The sequence below is a fragment of the Macrotis lagotis genome, chromosome 1, assembly GCF_037893015.1.
Source record: "Macrotis lagotis isolate mMagLag1 chromosome 1, bilby.v1.9.chrom.fasta, whole genome shotgun sequence".
NCBI classification, from domain to species: Eukaryota; Metazoa; Chordata; class Mammalia; order Peramelemorphia; family Peramelidae; genus Macrotis; species Macrotis lagotis.
The window spans coordinates 346306611-346315947 of record NC_133658.1 but is presented as its reverse complement, the minus strand read 5'-3'; the positions used below and the strand labels follow the sequence as shown (position 1 = coordinate 346315947).

General features: G+C 36.5%; 1 protein-coding gene across 1 annotated transcript in view; it reads left to right on the top strand.

Moving 5' to 3' along the window:
• The first annotated feature begins 9112 nt into the window (after positions 1–9112).
• Positions 9113–9337, top strand: part of LOC141498670 (bactericidal permeability-increasing protein-like) — a 31556-nt gene continuing 31331 nt past the window's right edge. Inside the window, exon 1 of the mRNA XM_074201860.1 lies at positions 9113–9227. Within this exon, the coding sequence (XP_074057961.1) occupies positions 9113–9227 (115 nt within the window). The remainder of the gene's footprint in view (positions 9228–9337) is intronic.

Here is a 9337-nt window from a genome sequence, read left to right as displayed (position 1 = left end):
AAGGATCTCTTACTGAGTCCCCAAACAAGGAGGAAGGAAGGAAGGAGGGCTTTGAAGGGAGAACGAGTCATAGGCTAGCTGAATTGAGACTCTTGGGAGCTGTTAAATGAAAGATGGGGGCAGGGAATGGGGTAGGGGGAGAAGAGTCTGGAGCACATAGACTGACTGGGGCCAGATGTACTATAGGATCCTGGGGTCAGTAAACTTGACAAAGGTTCCTAGAGGTGCCTTTGATAATAATAATGATCCACCTTTATAGAGAGTTCCCAAAGTACTATACATACATGATCTCAAATGAATCTCAATAGATGGAAAATCCTCATTTTACACAGGAAGAAATTGAGGCACAGAGGTTACATGGCTGGTAAGTAACAGAGGCTAGGCTTCAATCCCAGGCTTTCTGAGTCTGTGTCTAATTCTTTACCGAACAGTCCCTTCAATACCGAGCAATTAACTTGGTTTTTCTTCTGCTTGGACCTCAGTTTTCTCATCTGTAATGTGGGAGGGATAACTGTTAATCTTCCAAATCTGAACTTTTTCTGTTGAGTTGACATGCAGTAGATATTTAGTAGTTAAAAGAAGGACTTTGCAGTCTGGGTGCAGAGATTTATTTCTCCAGTGGAACTTGCTATTCATCCATTCAGGGCCTTTTCTTTGCTCATGCTGGAGAGAATACTTTCATTTAAGCTGGTGTTCTCCTAGCACTACTTTGGGGCAGCTATGTGGCACAGTGGATTGAGTGACAGACTTGGAGTTGGGAAGATTTGAGTTCAAATCTGACTTCAGATACCTACTGGTTGTGAAATTCTAGACAAGTCACTTAATCCTGTTTGCCCCAGTTTCCTTATCTATAAAAATGATCTGGAGAAGGAAATAGCCATTTTATCCTTACCAAGAAGACCCCAAAGGGGTCATGATTGAAAAATGACCGACAAAAGCCTTAGGAATGGATAGTCCTAGAGGTCTCTTGGAAGAGGGATATTGAGTTCCCCAAAACACAATAAAAACTCAAAGATACATTTGCATTATAGCAATTTTAAAAACTATGGCCTCTTAGATTTTTTTTTCCAGGAGGTGAAAGAGAAGAAGAAGCCATGGTTAGCATCTCCTTCTATGCTGCTTTCTGTCTGATAATCAGATTTAGAGCGTGCCTCTTGCTAGGAAATCATAGAGCAACTTCCAGCATCAGTTTCAACAAAGGGCACTAGATCCAGTCATTGCTAGTGATTGCTGACTTGTCCAGAAACCCCCACACTGCCCCTGAGTCCTATGCTTAGTCAAGGAAATCTGTAACTTTGGGAATGGACAACTTCCTAAATTTTCAAAGTCTTACATTTCCATTTTTCATACAGTGTCCCACTTCTCCATGTGGCCCTTCCTCTATTACTACTTCTAGTTTCTAGAAATCCTTTCACCCTTAAGCTCAAAATTGGGAGGGATCAAAGAAAAGGAGGACTTTGGGGAAACTCTCTTTGAACTTACAGACATCCATTTTCCTGCCTCCTTGAACTTTTTGGCATGATTGAAAATGATTGACTCCAGAGGTAAAGACTTGTTCAATATATTAAAAACTTGACAGTAAGTATCTGAGCTGGAATTTATATGCCAACATTTTTTGAACTCAAGTCCATTACCCCATTCTGAAACTCTGAATATACTTGTGTAATTATTTTAATCTTATTTTTATTTCCATAATATTAAAAAAATTGATTAAGGCTATTCACATAGGAAAGACCAAATGGATAAAAAAATCTACTTCCCAGAATTCATTACATAATACTCTAAATCTTGTCCAATAATAAATATATCTAGGACAGATAGAACAAATAGACATGCAGCTGGATTCAGAATTGAAAAGGAGAGTGAGTTGGATTGCTTTCTTGGAAAGTGTAAAGTGCTTTCACTTACCCCAGCTTTCCCATAAGATTTTTTCTTTCCATTCTTTTTGGAAATTTTTTTTTAAAATTCTGAGTTTAACAAACTCAAAATAAAATAAGCATTTCCATATGCAAAGTAAAATAGAAAACAAGGATTGTATATGAAATGGTGAATCTTTAGTATGTACATAATTTAGTTTTCCTTTTAAGTATATAATAAATTCAGTATGTGACTTTCAACAATCTCCTGATTCTGTTTTCCTTTGGGGAATTCCTTCTGTTCTCTTCTGTGCATTTAAAAATGCTTCAATGACCTCTTATTTTTTTTCTAGTGGGAAAGGGCAAAGTCTAGCTTCTTTCCTACTTTTCCCTCTTCAATTGGGAAAAAAAAGAAAACCAAAACTATTGTAACAACTATGTTTAGTCATACAAAATAAATTCTCATATCTACCACATCCAAAAACATGATTTATTCTGTTCTTAAATCTATTACCTTCCTGTCAAGAGATGTAATTCCCATAATGTTAATATAAGCATTTTACACTGTTGCCATATGACAGAGAAGCCCAATTACCTTCAAAGAACCAAAGATGAGCATCTTACAAAAGATGGAGCAGCTAGGTGGCACCGACCCTGGAGTCAGGAGGACTTGAGTTCATATCCAGTCCCAGACACTTAATTATTATCTAACTGTGTGACCTTAGGCAAGTCACTTAACCCCATTGCCTGGCAAGAATAAAAAAAAAAAGTAACAGAAAACTGTCTGGTGAATATCCTTAGGATAAAACATAAAAACTGAAAATAAAACCCCAAACTCCCAAAACCCAAACCAAAGAAACCTCAAAGATGAGTAAGAGGAAAGATATCTTCAAAGATGTATTATGACAGAATGAAGAGACAGGCTGATCATGTGGTGAGATTGAAGTATGGTAGATAAATAGGCATTTTGATCTACTGGTAGATATCTTGTTATGTTGAGAGAAAGCTAAAAAGGTTTCCAACATAGTGGGGGAGCTCTCCCTTTGGTGAACTTTTGTGTAAACATGGGTGAGTTTCAAAACATAGGCAAGTATAGAAAAGCTATAGTTTGGAGAGAATTCTTGATCTCTCAAAATCAAAAAAAGAAAAAACAAGAACGAGAGTCAGAGGTTCAAAAACGATCAGAAATTGTCATAGTTGCAGACATAAATGATGCCGACTACTGATCTGGTAGTGTCATTCCCCTGACCCACCAGGAAACCAAAGTCATTAGGTATTGGGGGGGTATGATTGAAGAGCTGAGAGGAAGAGAAGTACTGATAATTAGACCATTGAGACAGGTGTGTGTGTGTGTGTGTGTGTGTGTGTGTGTGTGTGTGTGTGTGTGTTTACCATGTTATAGCCAATTTGTCACTAGAAAAATCACTCACTAGGGCTTTACTTGGTGTTGTTGGAGCTATTCATATTCATATTCATATTCAAAAGACCAAAAGGCAATCATCAGAAGTCTATTTCCTATCAAATAAGATCATGGGGTGAAAATGGTTCTGGAAAAGGCCTGGAGAAGGATGTCTTTGTACATTTCCCTCTCTATAATAAACATATTGTGCAAGTCATGGAATCATTCATTTGATGTCAAGATTTTTGATTATGAAGGACAACAACAACAGTGATCTAAGGAGATGATAGATCCAGTTGAACATTTGGGTTGATTCCTGTTTTTTTTAAACATGCCATTCTCAACATATAAACCCCTCTACCCAACTTAGTTTCCCAAGGACAATAAAGGAAATCAACCTAATAGAATGATAATATATACAGCTACATTTAGAATATTTGAAAATGGAGACCCATAGATTACAGCAACCTGGATAGGATGGAGTTGATTTGGAAGAAGGGGAGGTGCCTGCTGAGTGATAGTGGCAGAAGGAAGATCTGAAAGTGATAAAGGAAGGAGCCCTTCAATTCCTTTTCCTGATGCTGGAAGTCAAGGAGATGTACAGAGATACCTCTCTTGTAGAGTGTATTGATCATAGTGGTACCTTTAGCAGAAAACTAAGTGCCAAAAGGGAAAAAGAATATGAGAAGAGATCTAGGTATACGGGAAGTCCTGCAGTGAAGAAAGTTTGATTTCCAAGGTGACACTGGAGGAGAAGGGCAAAAGGAGACAAGACCAGTCATTGGTTCAAGATTCATCATCAGGAAAAAACCCTTGCTAATACTTGGTTCAGTTTTTCCCTTGATATCAAGGAGAGTGACTTTCTCCCTGGCTCTGATTTCATGAGTTCAACTAAGCCTATTGTCCTGATATTCCTGTTCTTCAATATTTTCTCTTTTTAAAATTTTTTTATTTTTATTTATTTTTAGGTTTTATTGCAAGGCAAACGGGATTAAGTGGCTTGCCCAAGGCTACACAGCTAGACGATTATTAAGTATCTGAGGCCAGCTTTGAACTCAGGTCCTCCTGACTCCTGGGCCGGTTCTCTATTCACTGCGCCACCTAGCCACCCCTATTTTCTCTTTTCTTAATAGACTCTTATTCTAAAGGGACCTTTATGCCTTCCTAAGCAACAATAGATTACATATCTTTTCTATATCTCAAAACTTAATGGGGAATTTTCCTGAAAAAATATGGTAGGATGGAAAAAAAAATCTCCAACACAATTCAGATGGACAGTCAAAACAACAGGGTTCTAGTGTTATCCCTGATACTTTCTCATTGTGTGATTTGAGCTTTTCTTTTGTAAAATGGGAGGAGATGGAATAGATGATTCCCAAGGTCCCTTCCAGCTTTCCTCTTCTATCATAAATTCTAATTTGGAGTGGTTACTTTCCTTCAAAGTTTCCATCATTTCTACAACCAGTGCTTCCTGGTTGGTGAAAATCACCTGGTATAAAATATCAGTTCCCTTTGTTGGTTTTTCTGTTTTTTGAATTTATTATTCAGTCACAGGGAGAGAGGGAAGGAGGAAAGGAGAGAGTGGTAGAATAAAAGTTCACCCTGCTCATTATCCAGACTATGTATCTCTGAAAAGACATGTGGGGACATAGATTTTAGTATTGCTCCCTCTCTTTTTATTTTATTAGATTTTTCATTTTGTGAATTATCAGGTATTTCTACAACTATTCTTTCAATTGAAACTACTCAATATTTCCAACTTCCTATATTAAAATAACTTAGACTAGTGGATATATGTAGAAAGTTTTCTCCCTTCTTCCTTTTCAAATAATGTTTGTGTGATATTATGATAGCTACTTCCCCTATCTGGGTTTATCAAATGAGGGGGACTGAATTCCCTTACAACTCATTCCACATGTCTAGTAGGTCAGCCCTTTCTCCCTTGGCTTCCCTATCTTGTGTTTCTGTTTTCTCTGATTACTCCTACTCTTCACTAGCTTCCCTTACTCTTGTTTCAAGATTTCTGGTATTCTCCTTTCCTGTCGAGAGTCTACACTGTTGCAAGAGACCAGGCATGAGTCTGTAAAAACCTGAATTAGTGTGGTAGTAGTATGAATGGAGAGGACCAACAAATCCCACTGTAAGGATATTGTAGAGTGAGAAGAATTACAGATCACCCTGGAGTTGGTTGCAAGCTCACTTTTCTTCAGACTTTTAAGGTTTACTAAGCACTTTCCTTATAGTCAACCTATTAATCAGATGTTATATTTACGAGGAATAGATTTAGAATCTTAGAGGGTAAATGTCTCACCCACAGATACACAGTGATGATCAGAACCAGCGCTTAGCAACTCTGACTTTAGACTCCAAGTCATATGGTTTTTCCTTGACATCAAACTTAGTCTGTGACAAAGAGAGTTAAAGAGAAAATGAAATTAATTCAGTTGGAGATACATTGATATTGAAGTGTAAAGAAGGAAATAAACAGGTATTAAGTACCTACTTTGTACAGGAACTGTGCTAAGAATGTTAGCAAATAGTAACTCATTTGATGCTCCCAATAATCCCAAGAGACATGTACTGTTATTTGCCTTTTACAGCTGGAGGATCTGAGGCAGACAGTGCTTTAATGACTTGCCCAGGATCATGTAGCTAGTAAGTATCTGAGGCTGGATTTGAAATCAGTTCTTTCTGACTCATGTCCAGATCTATATACCAGGTCACTTAGCTACCTCAGGAAATGGAAACAAAAAGAAGACAAAACAATTGAAAATTGAATGCTTTAAAATTATAAGGATCAAGCTTTCCTCCCAAAAAAAGAGTTATTAGAAGGCACTTCCCTCTCTTAGGTGTAAAGTTGGGAGGAGTATAGGTGAAGAACACAGATATGATTTGTTTGATATGTTGGTTAGTTTTGATGATTCCCCCCTCTTTTTTATAAGAAATAGTTTTCAGAAAGAGGAGGTATACATTTGGGAAATAGAGGTAATGTAAAAAAAAAAGAGATCATTAAAATTTTCTTTGAAAAATAATATTCACCATGATTAATATTTTTAACTCTGGCAGCACAAGAAGATTGCTACTGAGGAATATAAAAGATGCAATATGCATCAAAGGATGTATCTCTCCATTAAAGAAGTAAGTCATGAATTTTGAAGTATTGAGAATATAATGAATGAAGCAGCATCCGCTGAAATTGTTAATGTGTTCTAAGGAGAATCTTAAGGAAAAATTCAATAGAAATTGCCTGAATCTTTGAAATCTTAATATAAATGAAATTACGTGCTTGTCAGCACACCTTATCATTATGTATGTGACACACATTACTCATTTTGTATGATCCTAGAAGTTGGTTCAAGTGTTCTCCTTAAATTATGTGAAAAAATAGGGCTATTTCATAATTTTTTTTGATGATTATTCATGGTTTGGTCTTTATATAATTCTCTTATTTGATTATGATGATTTCCTTAATATTTCAACAATCTCATATATTTATAATCATAGAATTTAAGAACTAGAAGGAAATTAGTCAAACTCTGTCTGGCAGAATGGTGCATTGAAAAAGGTACTAGATGGGAAATCTGAGGGTCTGTTTCAAATGCCAGCTTTGCTACTTGTTACTGTGTGAGAGTGATCTTGGGCAAGTAAGTCTCTTTAGCTCTTGGGATCATTTTTCCTCATTTGTAAAATGAAAGACTAGATCTGTCATGTCAAACTCAAATAGAAATACCTAATCCATATGTAGGAATCCATACATTCATCATATTGACTTAATTTTTAAATGTATGTAATATTATCTATACCTTATGGTATTTTTTATTGATTTTATTCAATTTTCCTAATTACTTTTTAATTTAGCTTGACATACTCAGAAATGCTATGACTTGAATTTGGCCAGGTTCAGTATGTTTGACACATATGAACTAGTTGATTTCCAAGGTCCTTTTTAACTTTAAATCTATGATATGTTGATTTCTTGATTTTATAAAGCCTAGAGAGATTATTTCCAATTATTTTCTCTGTTCAATTCTCATATAGTCTTGAGCTTCATCTGTTCACTATATTTCCTTTCTTTCCTTTCTAATTTGAAAATTTCCCACACATTTTATAACCCTTGCATATAAAATTCTACCCCGTAACTCATACCTCTCTATTTTTTGCATTTAAAATATTTACAGAAATATATATTTTCTACATCTCCCTACCCCATTGTTAAAAAGAAAAAAGTAAAGCAAATTCCTTGTAACAAGTATACATAGTTAAGCAAAATAATTTTCCTCACTGACTGAATATATATATATATATATATATATATATATATATATATACACACACACATACATATGTCTCATTCTGGACCCAAATCCATTCTCTCTCTTTCAGGAGGTAAATTGCATGTTAAATTGAATAAGCTATAAATGAACTCCCAAAGAAAATTACTGTGGGCCACTTGGGTTCATAAGTGAAATCCATGAAACATTCTAAGAATGATTAAATAGCAAGAGATCTTAACAAACTTTTTTTATGATACAGTATAGTCTTGTTATACAAACCAGGTAGTGTCAAAACAGATAAAAGAAAACTTGAAGAATTTATGAATTTATTGAATTTTAACAAGTCATTTCCTTTCTTTTTTCCTATTTTTTCTATCTATAAATAAAGGGATGATTTCAATCAATCAATCATCATGCATTTATTTTATGTACTAGGCTCTGTATAGACAAAAGTAGAATAATCTTGGCCTTCAAGAAGCAATATTCTACTTCATGATGTATACATAAAATAAATAAGAGATTTCTTTATTTCCTTTTTAAGGGTAAGAAAGATAATGGATAGAATTGAGAACTTTTCCACCTCTTGGAGGGGGTGGTACTTGAACCCCAAAGCCTTGGAGAGGCTTTAAGAGATGGAGAAAAGGAGGGAAAGCTTTTCATTCATAAGAGTTAGTTTGAGTTGAGGCAGAGTAGAGAGATGGAATGTCAGATACAGAGACTGTAAAGTAGACCAATTTCGTTAAAACTTAGAGGGAGAGGCAATAATAATTTATAATCAGCCTGGAAAGATTGCCTAAAACCAGATTGTGAAGGGCTATCAACTCCAAATTGTGGAGGTTGTAGTTTATCCAAAAGGCAATATGGTGCCACTGGAGTGGTTTAAGATGGGGATCTCTATTTTAGGAATATCAGTTTAGTAGCTGAGTAGCAGGAGGAGAGGTTAAATGTAAAGAAAGTGATAAAGAGGCTATTGCAATAGTTCTGGAGAGAGGTGATTTTCAAACTTTCAGATCTAGCATTTTTCTGCTCTGTTCCAAGATCCCTTTCAGCTTGGAGATTTTATGTTTCATGATGGGGGTCAAGTATAGGACCAGGGATGCTCTGTACAAAGGGTGGAGGTGAGGTTTTTGAGGAGAGAGGGAGTTAAGTGCCAGGGGAAAATTCAGTTCTACCATCATATATTTAGTTCCTAATAATGATGCTGAGGAGGGCAGGAAATGAACCTTGACGTCTCTCCCAGTCTCCTTAGATTAAACCCTATTGAAAGGTGATGTCATATTGTCAATCCAGTATCCAGACTCTAAGAAATCAAAACCTGACTTGTGGCTTCCCCAGGTGTGGATTTTGTGTTAATGATTAAACCTTTCTCTTTAATGAGAGACTTGGAGAAATTTCCAAGTCTCTTCCTCTTTTTTTTTCATTGTTTAGAATTCTTTCTCCCTCCCCCCCCCCCCCCCACTGTCCATTATTGCTTGGCTATAAAGGCACTGCTCACTCTCAGATGACAGTCCTGGAAAGGGTGTCTGAGCCAGTATACACTACTGCAGGACACCCCAACCACACAAGGACATCCCAAAATCAGGATGCCTTCAAAGATGTGGGTCAGGCTGATGCTGATGGTGGCAATGGGAATAGCTCTGGAGGGGAATGAGCTGCCAGGTGTGGTGGTGAGGATCACCCAGAAAGGCCTAGACTATGGTAAGAGACAGGTAACATTCTCTGTCTGTCTGTCTGTCTGTCTTTCTGTCCCTGTTTCTGTCTTTCAATCACTGACTCTCTAGCTCTCTGATTCTGTCTCTGTCTGTCTA